Source organism: Pangasianodon hypophthalmus, chromosome 8 (genome assembly GCF_027358585.1).
Source record: "Pangasianodon hypophthalmus isolate fPanHyp1 chromosome 8, fPanHyp1.pri, whole genome shotgun sequence".
NCBI classification, from domain to species: Eukaryota; Metazoa; Chordata; class Actinopteri; order Siluriformes; family Pangasiidae; genus Pangasianodon; species Pangasianodon hypophthalmus.
In genome coordinates this window covers 19988408-20007880 of record NC_069717.1, presented here as the reverse complement: position 1 = coordinate 20007880, position 19473 = coordinate 19988408, and the positions used below count along the sequence as shown (strand labels likewise).

At 38.6% G+C, this 19473-nt stretch overlaps 1 protein-coding gene across 4 annotated transcripts in view; it reads right to left on the bottom strand.

Annotated features, from left to right (window-relative positions):
- Positions 1-19473, bottom strand: part of bsna (bassoon presynaptic cytomatrix protein a) — a 117803-nt gene that overhangs the window by 84669 nt on the left and 13661 nt on the right. For all 4 annotated transcript variants that reach the window (XM_026925086.3, XM_053236464.1, XM_053236465.1 and 1 more), the window contains exon 2: positions 14409-14907. In XM_026925086.3, the coding sequence (XP_026780887.3) occupies positions 14409-14907 (499 nt within the window). The remainder of the gene's footprint in view (positions 1-14408; positions 14908-19473) is intronic.

The following is a 19473-nucleotide window of genomic DNA, read 5'->3' as shown; positions in this document are numbered from 1 at the left end:
TTTAAAGGACAAGACCCATCCTTTCTTGCCCATGGCACTATGAATTAGTCATTTTATAGTGTGCCCTTATATCCTACCTGTACCTATACCACAGGTGAAACCTTTAAGAGCTGAAAGGCTTAAAATGCAGTAAGAAGTGAGGGTGTAAGATGACAATGAAGTGCAGATCTTCAAGAATACAAAATGTCTCATGGTTTTACAGGCTTTTGTGCATATTCAAATGGATTCCGGAACAAAGTGATATAACACAATATAATCCATTACATCCTTTTAACCAGTAGAAGTTACAAAAAGAAATAGATGCATATGCTAAGTGCTTTTCAAGCTGCCATGATCATCTGGTCTTAGTGGATTACGTGGACTGCTTCTGAGCCAAGATATGGTCGAGCATATCAAGCCCTCCCACAGAGAACAGCAAATGTTTCATAGTTGTAGAGGACAGTGAACACTGCTAATGAAGGTTCAAGTAACTAACACTTTTTGTAGCATTATTTAACATCAACAAACAATAAACATCAGCATTAATACACAAGTTATCAGAGTAATTTACTATTGTATTAGTTGTTTAAATGTTAAGTAAATAATGAACAATGTTTAATCCAACCCCAAGTCAACACTAATCAATTACCAACTAATTCTAGACCAACAGTCTTGAGATTTTCTTATCTTAATGGAACATTTCAATATTTGGGACAATATTCAGGAAAACCAAAATAATTAATAATGACAGCCCTACATGAATCATCAGGTTAATTGATTATTTTGGATCTACATGGGAAATGCAGAAAAGCCTGTTTCAGCAGTTTGCATGGTGCACATATGCACACAAACAAAAATCAATATCAAATCTCAGCCACACCCACCAATAAGACTGCAAACGGAATAAGGAAAAATGTAAATCTATCAGCCACGTAATTTGTGAATTTGTATTTTCATATGACTATTAGCTTATTAATGATTTTTTTTCTCATTTACATACATGAATAGCTGGCAATGTTAAATTAACAAAGCTACTGCATCCTCTCCGATGTATATACCAAATTCATATGCTCTTGACACACAAACAGACAACAGAACATATAAAAATGATTCTTTGAAGCTATAATTAAATGTTTATATTGGAAGATGACACTTAATATCTCTTATATAAGGGACGTTTTTCTTTTGTTTTATTCAGGCCAAACATCAGGCTCATTTAGGCTGTGAAAAACATTTAAGTTCCAAACAGCTCACTGTGTTGCTTTGTCATTTAGGGTAATGATGAGTTAGATTGCTGTGGGGAAATTGTACAATGTCATAGGTTGAAAAATTGGCTTCTTTCCTCTTGAATAACAAATGTTATAGCTAATCCAGTAATGATGTCTCTGTCCTCATGTTTTGGCTTTATGCTCTTGGAAAAGTATCTTTGAATCCATTAGGACCCATGCATTAGTGGTAATAATGCTACAGCTGTCAGTGTGCTTCTTTAACAAAGATGAATCCAGTTTGTGGTGATTATAATTTTAGTGAGCAACTGGTCAGTTTGTTCTGATCTTCACTGATTACACCAGTGTCAAAAATTACAAGTTCACCACTAAACTATTTTTTTCCTTCCTCCTATTTGCTTTTTTATTTCCGAACCTTTTCATATTTTATTTTGGACCCTGTCCATACTCATAAATTAATATATATATATATTTCTATATTATATACCACTGCAGGAACACTCTTACTCCCTAGAAAATCTTTAGTTTACTGTATTTAATTGAACCATTGAGTTGCAGGTCAATTGTGGAATTTGCATCTAAAATTTTAAAAATTCTTTCTGTGATATATATTGAACTTTATAATGCTTACAGAGAGAACATTCAACAAAAATTAGAAAATGCCACAATTTTAACTATTTGAAGTTGCTGTTAATTATTGAAGGCAAAAATGCTGCAGTGGGCCTTGAGCACTGCCTGGTTTGATGTATAATTTATTACTCTATCCTAAAAATAGATTAACTTCAGGCATGTGGTCCAAGCTTATACACTTACACACGTATACAAATATTTTATATAACCACACAAACATGGAAGCTATCTATCTATCTAAATATCTATCTATCTATCTATCTATCTATCTATCTATCTATCCAGTCTAAATACATAATGCATAGAAAGTAATGATTTCTTTAAATAAATTAAGCTCTCTTCACATTTGGTGGCTTCAATTTTCATTTTAGTCTTACAAAGCTGTGCTGTTGTAATCATTTCTAGCCAGAGGTAGCATACTTCTCAGGTAGTTCAACTCATAGTAAGGCTGTATCTCACTTATTTTTTAAAATATGTGTCCTTCAAATTGGCAGAAAATGAAATATTTGAACAAAATATAGTGCTAGAGCCATTAATTTTAGCATGCATAACCAGTGGTTCTAGTGTTATTAGGATCCTAAATGCCATGTACCTAAAGGGTTGTCTTCATATGTTCATATTTCTGGAAATCCATACCTAAAATACTGCTGATGCCATTAGTGTGGATCAGCAATGTGAATTCCCTCAAGTTCATAGAATGCTCCATAGACCAGTTATCAGTAAATTCTTCTGCTGGCTAGAAGTATTGTTTAATTATAGATCTGATGTCACAGGGATTTTGCTTAAACTTGCCTATAAATGCCTGTGAAAATGGCACAGGCCCAACTGCTATCATCTTCTCTATTGCAAAAGCCATCATGACATCCATTTTGCCTTGTTAAAATAGAGTACTCTTAAATTCTGAAGCAGACTGCCACAAATTAAGTCATACCCGCAAGGTTGGAACAACTAAATATAACACGTTTACAGCAAATGGTGTACAGCTCAATAAAAGAAGAACAGGTTTATGTGGACTTGGTGCTGAAGATTATATTTGCATTCATCATAGGATGGTTTATTTCAAACTATTTGAAGAATACCAGAGAAAATTTTGTGATTCCTTCAACAAACACAATCACCTGTAAGAGCTGGACTCTGTGTTGTTTCAACTGAACTGGCTGATCTCTTGGCAAAAAAAAAAGCCAATGCAGGCATGAATCCTGGAATGAAATTGCTAATAAGGTTTGAAATGAGGTGGAACAACGTAAGGAGAATGCATCAGCAAGCTTTACATCAATAGGGTGAGTCACCATTTAAAATCATCAAATTGACCCAACCAAGAAAACTGTCATATACAAAAAGGAAACTTGGTGATGCACACCAAGTACGGAGACAGTTGTTACTTCAGCCATTGGTGCAACACTTGAAGACCTAGCCAGCCACAAGGTATACAGAAAATGCACCTAATATAAGGATGAGGATCTTATTAATGATTTGAATGAGAAGTGCCACACCTCAGACAAGAACCAGCAACTGAAAATGTAACCCTAGCATCCCAAAGCTGGACGTTGGAGAAAAAAATCTGAACAGTTTGTTGTCACAGTGTACATTGCTAAGAAAACAAGGTCACTCCTGCATCAAAAGGGTGGCAGAACCAGATTCCATGAAAAGAAAGGCCTTAAGTGATGAAGCAAAGCATCACTGAGTTTTATGAAGATGATGAAGTCAGCAGAATTTGCCCTAGAGCAAAGGAATTTGTATGTATTTGTGTTCATTACACAAACAAAAAGATTTTTTTCATAATGATGCCAGTCCTTACGGCATAAGACATCTGGGGTACATATAGTACTAGGATAATCATTTATACATGCAAAAATTCAGGTCCTGCTTGTCATCTTTTGATTTTATGCTTCTAGGAAATTTTTAATTTGTTCAATTTTAGCCCTATTTGTATGCCTTTATCTTTAAACTTAGTAGTTCTTTCCAAATGAAACTTGGATGCATGCTGCATGCCACACATGGCTGCATGCCACACATTCCCACAAGTTTTCTGAAACTATGGTGGGTGGACCTCATGCTCCCCCATAAGAAAATTTTGAACATTTTTAAGTTAAATGCATCAGTCTGGTGCAGTTTGAGAGCAAAAATAAGAGGCTAGCTCTATGAAGAACTCTGTGCTCTTGTAAAAAATGTTGTGCTCTAGTATTACTTTGAAACATAAACAAATATAAACACACTGGCTGTATAGATATGATTGGTGATTACATTGCAAAAAGTCACACCTACAAAGCATAGTAAACGAGAGAGAGTTTAACATGGTTCACAAATGATCAAAACACAAAATCGACTACAGCATACTTTGGAGTCATCAAAGAAATGAAGCAAAAGTGGTTACCTGTGTTGAACTGGTTTATTTTTTAGAAAATCAAAATATATACTGGATGAGAAGGACATGGTATTGATCAACTCTCCCTACATCCGTATTGGCAAACTTTGCACCCTGAATTTGGACATTTAATTTTCCTGGGCTTTGAGAAAAACAGTTCTAATGCCCTTTTGTAGTTGAATTCCTTTGGGCTTGGCCCATTGATTGAGACCCTCAGGCAGGCAGCCTTCATTTGAAAATGAAGGTAACTACAATTAGCCAAATGAATGAAAATAAAAGGTGCATTTGGAGCAAACTGTTTGTACTCTTCTTTTAGTTAAGAAGAATATGCATTTTATGTAAGTGCAATGGGGTTAAATGTTTGGCACATATCTCAGCAACTTTAGTCATACTGCCATGCCCTCTGTCCCTACCCTGTTCAATGTGGAGAAGTCTCTCTCACAGTTGACGCTTGACACCGGAATAACAAGCGCAACTGCAAAATAAAAAGGTTGCCGCTCATGAGTCCTTCGGACTACGCACATAACCAAGGTTCAGACCAATCTCTGAAAGAAAGCTGACACTTGAGAGTTTACTGTTCAAAACTCAGACGGTTATTAATAGCTATAATTAGCATCAAGCAACACGTGAAGGTTTATGAGATTAATACTATGTTTTTTGTTCAAAACTCACTTTAAAACACCATTGAGTTTGTAATAACTTATAACTGCAATCTAATGTGGATTTTGATCATATAATGAGGCAGAAATATATTCTTATAAAAAATATATTCTTATAAAAAAAATACCACAAATCACATGAAAAACACATACAAACCATATAGTGTCATTATTGTACATTTACTAGCTTCATGTTTCATCTGTAGAAACATTTCTGTCTTATAGTTATGTATGTAGGCAGAACACGGAAGTTTATACTGGATATTTTGTCATGCTTAAGGTGGGAGTTATGAACGAGTTATGAATAATATGATTGATGGATCTGTAGCAAATCATCTGTCTGTGAGTCATAGTCATCTATCACTGTATCTATACAGAGGGAGAGCATCATATGACACTTCATGCTCACCAGACCACATAATTTAGTGGAAAATGTATAGAAATGATGATTGTATGTAAAGAAATATGAAGTAAACATGTTGAAATCCATCAATATTTCTCCAAATGTGTGGTCTGACTGACCGGGGGGGAGGGTCTTACTGACTTGGATTGAGAGAGGCTTTGCCAAAGCAGTGATGCAAAACAGAGATATTTTATGTTATTATGAGAAGTGGAAAATATTATCTGTTCATTATGAAACTGTGGCGGGACAAATTAGACTGTGGCAGACCGCCAATAGTCTAGGTAATTAATGGTAAATGCTGGAGGTTTATAGCACAGGGAATTTTCAATATTTTTTTTCAAAATATTAGTCGAAAGTAGAAACATTTGTGATTTTCTTAAATTTGAAACATTATAACTAAGAGTAGCATTGTTTGAAACATTATTTGGTTTCCATATATACTTGCATTATTTGATGCCCATAAAGGTATCAACTACTATAAATCTCCAGCAAGTCTACAATACTGATCTTTCAGTGAACATCTGAAAAGTACTTCAGAATGACGTCTTAATGCGAATATTGCATTTTGAAGGGCCCATATTTCAGAAAATAAGACAGATACAGCTTTTGCATTATCTGGTAACTCTAAGCAGTACACTCGCCCAGCACTTTAATAGGAATGCTATACTAATACTGGGCCTCCCTTTGCTCTCAAATCAGCCTCAATTCTTCGTGGCATGGATTTTGCAAGATGTTTCAGGTTCATGCTGTGAATATCCCGTTCTTTTGGATTCAGATCCGGTGACTGGGACGGCCACAGAAGAGCACTGAACTTATTGTCATTGTCATGAAACCATTTTGAGACAACTTTTGCTTTGTCACATGGGCCATTATCATACTGGAAGTAGCCATTAGAATAATGGTAAATTGTGGCCATGAAGGGATGCATATGGTCAGCAACAATACTCAAATAGGCTGTTGCATTCAATCAATGATTAACTGGTATAAACAGGCCCAAAGTGTGCCAAGAAAACATTCCCCACACCACCTTCACCAGCCTAGATTGTTGACACAAGGCAGGTTGGATCTATGGATTCATGGTCTTGGTGCCAAATTCTTACCCTATCTTCTGTGTGCCTCAGCAGAAATTGAGATTCATCAGACCAGGTTATATTTTTCCAGTCTTCACCTGACCAGTTTTGGTGAGCCTGTGCCCACTGCAGCCTCAGCTTTCTGTTCTTGGCTGACAGAAGTGGAACCCGACGCGATCTTCTGCTGTTGTAGTCATCCACCTCAAGGTTTGATGTGTGGTTCATTCTGAGATGCTTTTCTGCTCACCACAATTGTACAGAGTGGTTATCCGAGTTACTGTAGTCTTTCTGTAAGCTCGAACCAGTCTGGCCATTCTCTGTTGACCTCTCTCATCAACAAGGCATTTCCATCTACAGAACTGCCGCTCACTAGACGTTTTTTCTTTATTACACCATTCTGAGTAAACTCTAGATACTGTTGTGCATGAAAATCCCAGGAGATCAGCAGTTATAGAAATATTCAAACCAGCCCATCTGGCACCAATAATCATGCCATGGTCAAAATCACTGAGATCACATTTTTTCCCCATTCTGATGATTGATGTGAACATTACTCGAAGCTGCTGGCCCGTATCTGCATAGCTGCATATTGCACTGCTGTCACACAATTTGCTGATTAGATAATTGCATGAATGAGCAGATGAATAGGTGTTCCTAATAAAGTTCTCAGTGAGTGTACCTCAACTCTGACCTGAAAAATTTACCAGAAAGAGCACACTTTGTTGAATCACTTAAATAAAAGGCAACAAAAAGTGAAGCACAAGAAATCTTAGACCCCTCCAATGTAAAACCAGCTATACTTTGTGAAGTATCTATATCTGATCAGCAGTACTTGGTAATTCTCAGTTTCAGATACCAATCTTAGAATATGTCTCAAATAATTTGAAGACATTGATGCAAGCTACTTTTTGGGAATATGGTTAAATTGACATGGAATGACCCATGAGTGTGTCTTTATGTCATTATTCCTCTGTCTCATTATCTTTACAGTGAGCCTGAACAGTATGTCATTTCTCCTCTCTTCTTGCATTCTTACATTGCTGCCTGGGTTCCTGGCAGCCACATGACCAGGCCATGCTCAGCTTGGCACTGTGGCAGATGGGCACATGTATATGCCTGGGAATTAACAAAGTAGCCAGCATGTGAGCTCACCAGGACAATTCTGCTAGCTAAATTAAACCATAAACCTTGAATAACATGGAAAAATAATCCAAAGCAGCAATCAAAAGTCTATGGACCCCATAAATATCACTTCATTAAAGTCTCATGTAGCCTTTTTCTGAAGATCCACACTATTTAAAATAAGAATAGACTGGTAGAGACAGCCATTTCTTAAGTCTTGAGACAGTACTGAGTGATTATTCCAGAACAGACTTCACCCCAGGGGCCCAACTGAAGCAAATTGATCTTACAAAGCAAAGCTCATAAACCATGAAATGAGATTTATAGATTCATTTGTTTATTGGCTTGTTGTTTCCAGAGGCTGCTCCTGCCCTGACAATGGTCACAATGACATTTGGTGGTAAAATCAACAATTGCGGGGACAATGTTAAAACTAGGAACAAACCTGAACCTGGTATATCTTTGTTCTCCACAAACCTGTACCAAAAGGACAGAAGAACTAGTGTCAAGTCTTTAAATTGGCTCTAGTTCTGACTGTGTACGTATTGTGGCCTGCGATTCCAAGGTGTGTCTGTGGCTCACGCCCAGTATTCCCAGGGTGGACTTTGCATTTGCCATGTCCCTGATCAGAATTAAGTAGTTACTGTAGATGGATGAATGAAGGTGGACTTAAAATTACTAAAGGCTGCATTTTCTGACAGGCTACATAGATTCTGACCTCAGTTAAAGCAGACATCAAAGGAATGACTCTCTCTCTCTCTCTTGCTGTCTTTTTAGTTCACACATATTGTTACTAAATATTTCATTGGCACAATTAGGAGTGGGCTTACTATACATTTTCTAAATGTACATTTTATGTACTTCTGTATAAAATATCTCATCACTGACATCCAGAAGGGAAAAATTAAGAGCAGCTCATACTCATAAGAAATTAAACTCAGAATAAGCGAAACCAAGATAAGATTTTTATTCTGTTACCTACTATACACACATCAGGTGTATCAACAGCCTAAAGCAGAAGCATTTCTCGGTTTTGCATGATTCTAACCTTCGCTTTAAACACATTTTTCCTATGCAATATCAGCTCAAGCAAGGAGCAGTAAGTCCAGCATAACTGCCTGACAGTTTGATGTAACTACAATATGTCATGTTGAAATTTATGCTTTGGGCTATAAAAACACTCAAGGAAAATATGGAATGCTATTTGAGGACAATATTAATCATAAAAACATGGCATTATTCATTAGTTAATAGCATCTTCCCTTTAAAGTAACTTTTGCACATAAAAACTTTTTTGCAGAGGAGACAGCACCTTAATACTGATTATCTGGAGGGCCAAATTTGTTATGGATAAAGTTTTGAGTTAACGTAAAGTGAGCCTTGAGTGTAGTAGATGAGTGCTCAATCAGCATTCCTGTTCCATTACTTTGATTTTGTATCCCATGGCTTCATTGAGTTGTGCCACAATTAACTGCTGGTGCATGATATAAAGTAAAAATAAAATGCAACATGATAGGATATGATGGATCAAGTGCTATTGTATAAGTTGTCAAATAACAAGGGTGGAAACCATATTGTTATATTAAAAGACAGTTATTAAGAACTATTCATGCATTTTGGAATATACTAGATATATACTAGATATATACTAGAATGCATACCATCTTCTCACTGATGTATCATCATATTAGTCTTTTTTTTTTTTGTAAACTGTATCTTGCTTTTATGTTACATCTTGTTACATTTGGCAAAAAAAAGCTCAGTCATTCCACATTTTTTATCCCCTAATTGTTTGAAAGCCAAGTACATGCAGGTGATTTGCGCAGTCTGAATGGTGTGCCCAGAAAATCGAGCATGTGAATTATCTGACTCGGAGTATGAGTACCTTTCCCAGTATAAATATCGATGTATTGACTTTTGGACTTAACGTCCCAACATGAAAATTTTGGATTTTTCATCTACACTAAGATGTACTCAGCGAATATATAAGAAAATTAAAGGTTTATATACATGACATAATACCTAAGAAACTGGCAAATCTTAAAAGAAAAAAGCCAACATTCTGCTATAAAGGATTGCCTACAGTATATTTTTACAGAGTGCTGTGCTGTAAGCAACTGAAGTATTAAAAAGACAATGTTTCTAATTGTTTTAGACAGACATGCTGAATATACTGTACATAAAATAATTAGATACAGTTAAAGTAATTTAAAAAAGTTTTTGACATTAGTAAACATTTTTAAAAAATAATAATGGGTGGACACTGAGGGTCACATAGTTAACTTAAGCAAGGTAGTTAACTCATATGTTCTTTATCCTGGTCAGGGTTGTGTAGGTATAGAGCCTATGGGATGGGACGCCAGTACTTCGCAGGGCACCAGGCACACTCACATTCCCACACTCACTCATGCCAAGGGGAAATTTACAGTAGCCAATCCACCTGTTTTTGGGAGGTAGAAGAAACCGGGCGAAATGCACATGCAAGCACATGCAAGGGTTACTCCTCTTTCACTATTTTCTGCCTTTATTATAAAAGCCTTATGCCTTGGCAATCTCTTTTTTCTTGTTCATTCTATGGCCATCCCTAGTAAATGTCCATAAATCTCTTCCTCTCCAATTTTTTAGCTTCCCCCTTGGCATTTCTTCACTTCACACCTGAGCACACTGGGCAAATTAATGGAAATTCTGTCACAGCATTGGAAGACATTACTTCCCAAACACACACACACACACACACACACACACACACATGCACACAATATGCACAGGTCAGTTTACTTTAAATGAAGCTGGGTATCAAATCTCAATATAGACACACTCAAGCACGCACACGTACCTCATATAAAAAAACACCACTATCACTACTCTTTTATTTACCCTCTGAGACAAGCCTAACACCAACATCAATCTCCAGCAAAAGTACATTCAGGCATGTGGGCTCATGTAATGTGACCTTGTCTCAAGACACCACATGGGCATGGAAAAACTACGGCCTTAAATATTGCAAGAAAGTAAAATACCAAATTTGGTAGAGAACCCCTTCTTAATAAGAAAATTAATTAGACATTGCTTTGCCTCTTGCCTTAAATCCAGCACATTCTAACTTGGAACGGAAACTTGAAAAGGATATTGTTGTCTTCCAGACTGTAGGGTTCTAGAGTTGATTGGAGAAAACATTTTTACTAAATTTTAAGCCCATCCATTTAACTGAGATTTGCTGATAGGAACTTCTTGGAAAAACTTCATGGCCTTTGGTGGCATCCTTTACATGGAACTGTCCTCTGTTCTTATCTTGAAAACGTGGTCATACTTCTCAATTTGTGGAAAGTGTAACAAGCAACAGCAATTTTGTTGCATTTGAGACAAATACATTTTTAATATATCACCCCAACGGTTAATCCTTACCTTAACCATTAATGACTGAGAAATGTAGGCTCATCTTAATTCTTATGAATTTGTAATCATGAAACCACATGCTGGAGTATTACTGGTTCCTTCCTATAGAGTTCTTCCCATCAAAAGTAGCTGAATGTAAATGCAATGATGAAATTATAATTTTATTAATTAAAAATACATAATCAAATCTAAAATCTGCAACTGTTACTGTTACAAACCTTTATAAATTTTACAAGTACAAACACCTCTGAATACTAATATGTACAACTTTATATGCAACTTCTAAGCAATGTTTAAGACTCACTGGTTAAACTGCCAAAGTACCGGACTATAACATCCATCCATCCATTTTCCATACCGCTTATCCTACATAGGGTCGTGGGGGCGCCTGGAGCCTATCCCAGGAAACTCAGGGCACAAGGCAGAAACACCCTGGACGGGGTGCCAAACCATCCCAGGGCACAATTGCACGCACATTCACACACATTCACATACCTGACTATAACATAATGGGTTCCAAGTGAAACACCTCACTACTGTAAGTTTTTAAGGGCTTAATAAAAATAAATGGCTTCAGAGAGGTGGGGCAGTCAGAGTTGAGAGGTGAATTGTCAAAACTGTGGTCCAAGGAAGGACAACCGATGACCTGGCAACAGGCTCATGGGTACCCAAGGCTCACTGATGCATGTGGGGAGCGAAGGCTAGCCCGTCTGGTCTGATCCCACAGAAGAGTTTCTGTAGCACAAATTGCTGAAAAAGTTAATGCTGGATATGATAGAAAGGTGTCAGAACACAAGTGCATCACAGCTTGCTGTGTACGGGGCTGCGTAGCCACAGACTGGTCAGGCTGCCCATGCCGACCCCCGTCCACCACCAAAAGCGCCTACAAAGGGCACATGAGCATCAGAACTGGACCACGGAGCAACGGAAGAATGTGGCCTGGTCTGATGAATCATGTTTTCTTTTACATCAAGTGGACAGTCTGGTGCATGTGCGTCACTTACCTGGGGAAGAGATTTCACCAGGATGCACTATGGTAAGAAGGCAAGCCAGTGGAGGCAGTGTGATGCTCTTTGTAATGTTCTGCTGAGAAACCTTGGGTCCTGGCATTCATGTGGATGTTACTTTGACATGTACCACCTACCTAAGCATTGCTGCAGACCAAGTAACCCCCTTCATGGCAAAGGTATTCCCTAATGGCAGTGGCCTCTTTCAGCAGGATAATGCGCCCTGTCATACTGCAAAAATTGTTCGGGAATGGTTTGAGGAACATGACAAAGAGTTCAAGGTGTTGACTTGTTGGTGTATGTGTAAAAACATGATACCTGTGGAAAAAAAAGGGCAGGGGGTGCATATTGCAAATTAGCAAAACAATACGGCTTGTCTACTTTGCCCGTTTGCCTTACTGAATATGCAATCTACGGCATTTTTACCTACTAATGCAGTGTCAGGACAGTATGAATGCAAATAACACCCACAGTGTAATTTACTGCAGCCTGAAAGTCACTTCAGGATTGACAATTGCATGTACAAGTTAATATAATTCAGTATTTAATTTGCATAAGGCTGTCACTTGAAGACAAGATAAAATCATTATTTTAAATATTGAAATTATGTCTCGATCTCAAAATTACCATGGTAATTGTCATGATACCATAGAGGTGGATGCAAGTAGAGGTGGATGCAAGTGCAGATTTTATTTAAGTAAAGTGCCATCAGAAAACCAAAACAGTGAAAACAAGAACCAGAATGAGAACAGAGAATACTAGGAGAAAACATTCAATCAATAAATGAGACTGTGGAACACACGACAAATATGACAACAGAAGCTTGACAATAAGGAGCTGAAACACAGGAACTTATATAGTGGTGTTCTTCAGGGTGAAACGAGACACAGGTGCAAGTGATATAAGACGAGACGTGCTGGGGCTGATGGGTAATGTAGTTCAGCACCCCTTTGGCGCTCTCATGACAGGGCCCCCAGTGCAAGACGTCAAGAGGTGGATGGTCCTGGACAGTCATGCAAGAAATTTCTACAATGATAGGGGCCCTTAGGCAAACAAATTTCTCAGGAGCGATACCCTTAGTGTAGCGGGAAGGAAGCATGACATCTTCCACAAGGCGGTGAGGCGGAGCAATCTCTTCCGCATGGATAAGAGTTTGCCTGACATCCAAGGCAGAGAACAAGAATGGAGTGATGGCCACCACGAAGCCAGAGGGGGGAGCAAAGTCCAAGGTGGACCCAGAGGGGGAGCGACGTTCTCCACGAAGCCAGAGGAGGGAGCGATGTCCTCCGTGGAGCCCGAGGAGAGAACATTGTCCTCCGGGAGGCCAGAGGGGGAGGGGGGAGTGTCGTTCTCCATGAAGCAAGAGGGGCGAGTAATGTCCTCCGTGTAGCAAGAGGGGGGAGTGACGTACACCGCAAAGAAGAGGGGAGGAGCGATATCCTCAGTGAAGCAAGGAGGCAGTGCAGCGTCCTCAGCGGAGCAAAGAGGTAGAGCGACATCCTCAGCTGAGCCAGGACATGGAGCGACATCCTCAGTGGAGCAAGGAGGCAGAGCGATATCCTCAGCAGAGTTAGAAGGTGGAGCAACGTCCAAAGTGGACCCAGGTGGCGTAGTGATGTCTGAGGTAGAACAGGGAGACAGAGTGATGCCCACGTGAGCTGTAATGGCGTCCTCTGCATGGAGGGGTAGGGGGACATCCTCAGCGGAGCAAGGAGACACAGCGACATCTGAAGTGGGGCAGGGAGGGTGGGAGGCAGCTCCAGCCAGGTCAGGAGCCCCTTTCCCAAAGAATTCCCTGAGGAGGCACATGGCATCGTGCCCAGCCATGAGTTGGTCCAGAAGGGCCTTGATCCTGTCAAATTGCCTCTGGTTTGCCTGGATTTGCTCACCCTGGGCCCACATGTACCTAAGCATATTTGCTGAATCCATGGTAGGTCAAGATTTGTCATGATATTGTAGAGGTGGCGGATGCAAGTGCAGATTTTATTTATGTAAAGTGTCTTCAGAAAACCAAAACAGTGAAAACAAGAACCAAAGAATACTAGGCGAAAACATTCAAACAATAAACAGGGCTGTGGAACTTATGACAACACACGAATATGACAACAACACAAGCTTGACATCAGATGCTGAAGTTGAAACGAGACACAAGTGCAAGTGATAGAAAACATGTGATGTGCTGGGGCTGATGGGTAATGTAGTTCGCTATCATAACAGTAATATGCATGTTGTTGCATATTAAATATTCACTGCATGTTCACACCTCTGATGCCAGTAGCATGTTTTACTGCCTTTAATCAGCATTGTACCTAAACAGATAATTATATGTAATGTTTCTGTTAACTATTGGTCTCTCTTCTGATGTAAAAAGAAATCAAATAATCAGGTATATCAGCTAAATGGACTTATATAAATAGAAGTGTAAATACATGTGGTTATTATCAACATACAATCCAGATACAAGACACATAAAAACAACCAAGTGTAAACAAGTTCTAGAGAGTTTTAGATCACTGTCTTCTACTGTTAGTTGGGGAATAATTATGTTTACCTCTGTGAGGTGTGGGTTGGGGTTGAAGCCACACTGGTTGCACACAGTGGTGCGACACTGGGTGCACTTGTTGAAGTTGGGTGCTCTGTCAGCATTGGTCAGCTCTGTGGTGTTGCAGATTGGGCACAGTTTACTGCTGGGCATGGGTGCTATCTGGGGCACTGAGTAGGGTGAGCTGGGAGCACTGCCCCGATCAGGAGACACCGATGGAGATCGACCTGATCGCCCTACACTGCCGCCACTGCTGAAGTCCACCTGGAGGTTCCGTCTGGAGGCATGCTGTCCAGGACCATGGTCAGTCCCCATGCCCTGGGATGTTGCCTGATTCTGAGATTGAGGGGTTGGAGACGGTCTTGGGCTCTCATGGGTGGCCAGTCTGTAGGTGTCTCCTCGTCCTGGCATTCCTCCCATGCTACCCATGCCCAAGCCGCCACCACCCACCCCTACGCCACCACTAGAGCCATAGCCTGTTTTCGGTGAAGTAGGAGCTCCAGCCAGCCTGAAATAAAAGGGGGGAGAGAGAGAGACAGCAAGAGTGAGAGAGAAAGAAATTAATGTAAGTATTCCAGTTGCTACACATGAATCACTGATATACAGTTGTTAATTCATTCCATCTCTTCATGCCAGCTCCAAGAAGAGAATATATAGACTATATTTTCCCCCATGGATCTGTTACCTTGTTAATATAAAAGTACACTGAAATATTAATGGTATTTGATTCACTTTGATATCTTATGTTCTAGAATATACAAATACGTCATATTTACCTGTTTGTGTGTTCCATGTGTGTGACAGTGTGTTTGTGTGTATCTCAAAGGACCACACTGTGTATCCAAGCTACCATGATATAAATAACTACAGGTTTTGGCAGTCATTCTCCTGAAGCAGCAGTCACTTCTTTAAATGAAACCAAATCCACATAAGTACCAGTCCATTTCAATGAAATCTCTTTTTATTTTCTGCTTTTTATGTCTTAATTTAGTTTAAGTCAACAAAGAAGTCTTAAGTTCAGTTCTTGAGGTTGCAATTAAAAGTAAGCATTTTTCTCCCCCACTTATCTGGGAGGTTGTCTGAGTATTTTTAATGCCCACATGTGTCTGTAACTGTTTTTTTATATATAGACTTACTGTAAAAACAAAGGACATCACTATAGGCACACTACTGACAGCAGCAGCAGGACGGCTTGTATAAATGGGCTAGCTGGGTTAAGCTCCCCATGTCTTTCAATGATCAAAAGACATCAGCGTAAGGTTTCATTTTTGGCATCCACATCAGATTATATGCTGGTAACAAATGTTAAGGTGTATTATTTTTTATTTTTGTGGAAACAACACAAGAGTACCACAAATGATAAAAAGAAAAATGGTTTGCAAAAGTGACACTGGAGCTGATATATTTCTAGCCCAGACTGTAGATTCATGCAGTCTGTCAGTGACAAACATGTAATATGATTACATAGAGTGAAATGCCCCCAGATTTTGTGTGCACTGGGGCTGATACTGTCACTGTGCAGCACTGTGCAGCAGTTGCTTTTTTCAGTAACAAGCTAGCACTAGTAATCATAGATATAAGAAAGTATAAGAAACCCAGACAAAGGTGCTGCCTTTTCAGTGAGAGACAGATGTCTCCATTACGTTAAACTGGGTTTAGAGCATCCACAATTTTTGTGAAAATGCTGGCACACCTTGCAGCATTTAGATGCAAAAATCATTGAAAAAATGAAGAGAACAGGGAAATACTTTCTTCAGGAGAAAGCTTAGACAGTATGTATGTTTTAATTTTATGATATATGCAGGATTTAAGGCAGGCTGGCACCATGAGTTTAGTGTTTATAACTGTTTAGCTGTTCTTTAACTTGACTTCATTTCCTACCTAATGTTCTTAATATTTGGTAGGTCATGTCAAGCATAGTATTGTAAATGGATTTGTAGTTAGATTTGCAATTGAGTGTTGTTTATTTATTCAAGTAGTTTGTGTTTATTGTCTGTGTTTGTCACAGTTTATCTGTTTTGTTAGATTTATCTAGCATTATATTAGCAAATCAATTTATAATGTGATAATGTTGTAATTAATAACGTTGTAAAGGAATTTTTACATGAAGTTTATACTTTTATAAACTTCATTTTATGTAATCTTGTTATTACTCGTTATTATCTTGTTATTATGAGCTTACACACGAACTCAGTTTGCAACAGTAGCTAATGCGGTATACAGGTTTCTATGCTAGTAATGATATTACATCAGTGTGCTACAATGTCACCTTCCTAAAGTGACATGGACAACTATTTGGGACACTGTTACATAATCAATACAATCATCTAATATTAAAATGTGTTTGTTCTGGGTCATAAATTACTTACTATAACACACTGTCCCAAATAAGGCAAATGAATGCTTTATTGAGAGCTCATTGCAAGCAGCTGTTAGTCTATAACGCTAACACATCTCCAGTGTGCGAGTCAGAGAGTGACTCAACAGAAAACAGCCCTCATCCTGCATCTCTGATTCATCCGCAACAAAAGCCCTTACCATGAGACATCTATCAGCCACTCAGGAACCTTGCCGCACCTTTTTATCATTTACATCTCCCTGAGAGAATAGATAAGAGCAGAAAAATAGGGACATGCTTCTATTCTGTGTTTAATGCATTCAGTAGGCTTTTGGTGATGTTCAGCGTGGGCACTGTAATCAGGTCAAAAGAGCAACTTTCCACATGCACACATTCAACTATTCTATTGCTTTATGGTGTTTTTTTTTAACTTAGGTCTTTTTATTTGCTATACTGCTATACATTTATCCACAAAACAAATTGTTATCTCTTGACATTTTTGCATGATGTGAATGAAATAATTAGTCTGGACAATTTTCTGTGTCTTATAGTGTGTCCCATGCTGGTGTTTGGTGTTCTTAGTAGAATTCATTCTAACACGTATTGCTGTTAGAGGAAAAAAAACAACACATACACATCTCATTAAACACTTGAATGTTATACATGTGAACAAATTGCTTATTTTTAGGTGTTTAAAATGATACATACATGTACTACATTATGAGAAAAAGCACACTCAGCCACAAATAATAACTATCATGAAACTGTTGGACCAGAATCTACGCTTTCCAAAGTTTGACATTATTCTTAAGAGTTTACACTATAATAAGCTCTAATAATAAGGTATGAATTCTAACTTTTGAGAACAAAGTTAGGTAGGTGTTTACCCTATCATATCTGCAGGGTATTCACCCGTGCTGCACCAGCAACATGAGCTCACACCTGCACATTAGCAACTATTCAACTGAATTTGTGTGAAAAGTTACAAAGAGGAAGTGTAGGGCCTGGGGCGGTCTTAGAGCTCCTAATTTTATTTGTGTTTCAAGTTTAAAGTTTATTGTCGTGTGCATAACTGATAGATAAAAAGATTATGTGAAATTCAACAAAATCCAATCACATCACCCATTTTTTTAAATAAGATCAAGTTCCTTGCAGGACTCATTGTGGAATCATTGTGTTTCATGTGACGTAACACTGTATAATCACGGCCATTTTGAGGACTGAATAGGAGACTGACTGCATCAACGTTATTGTGTCTGTGCTATATTATATTTTTCATTTATACTAATAATTAACAGCCATAATACACTTCAGTACATGCAATACATCTTCAATTAGCAGCAATGTAGCAGATCCTACCTGTCATGCTGCCTCATAGCAATGTTACCCAGCTAAAGAGGTTTTTTTACTCCTTTTATGGCAGGCCATATAGTCTCACAACCTTTAATCTGTGTTATATTAGAATTTATCCCCTCGTGCAGTATTATCTTTATCATTACAGGGAGGGTAAATCGATATCTAACTAACTTTTGCTAATGTGAGCAAGACTTGCTGCTGAGATAAACCGTAATGTAGTTGTACCATAATGTAGCTAGCTAGAAAACATAGCTATGAGGCAGCATGACAGGTAGGATATGCTGCACTGCAGCTTGTTGAAGATGTATTGCCTATAGTGAAGTATATTATGGCTGTTAATTATCAGTATAGTACAGATTCAATAACACTGATGCAGTCAGTCTCCTATTCGGTCCTCAAAATGGCCATGATTATACAGTGTTACATCACATGAAACACCAAACCATCACACCAATATGACGGCCTTCCCCAAACTGTTGCCACAAAGTTGGAAACACAGAATTGTATAGAATGTCTTTGTATGCTGTAGCATTAAGATTTCTTTTCACTGGAACAAAGGGGCCCAAACCTGTTCCAGCATGACAATGTCCCTGTGCACAAAGTGAGGTCCATGAAGACATGGTTTACCAAGGTTGGTGTGGAAGAACTCAAGTGGCCTGCACAGAGCCCTGACCTCAACCCCACTGAACACCTCTGGGGTGAACTGGCACACCAGCTTCATGCCAGGCCTTCCTTGCATGAGACCAGTGCACAACCTCTTGTGCTCTTGTGGCTGAATGGACACAAATTCCCACAGCCATGTTCCAAAATTTATAAGAAAGTCTTCCCAGAAGTGTGTGGCTATTATAACAGCAAGGGGACCAACTCAATGTTAATGCCCATGGTTTTGGAATGGGATGTTCAATACTCAGGTGTCTACATACATTTGGCCATATAGTGTACGTTGAAAAACTGTACAAATTACAGTATGACTGCAAAATACGAATGTAAGAGAAGTAAGAGAATAAGACTGCTCATAGACTAGGCTATGTGTGAATGAAACAGTCTCTATTTAAATGCTGTTGGCATGTAAGGTGAGAACATTTCTGTGGTTACAGATTTAAGTCAATTATATTACAGTCCGTTTTTGTCTTCTATCATTCTCATACACTGAGGCATAATCTTGACAAAGATTTAATACATGGACTCCAGACCTATTATTCTGCGTATACAATTACCATCCCTGAACTGACTTTCAGCTTTAGTAAATTGTGGGTGCTAAATTAATTGATTTGTATTAACTCTGCACTATATTTTGCACTTCAAGTTAGAAATGCCCCGGATTGCATATTCATTCAAGACAAACAAAACAAAACCTCAGTAGACCCTGTTAGCAAATCA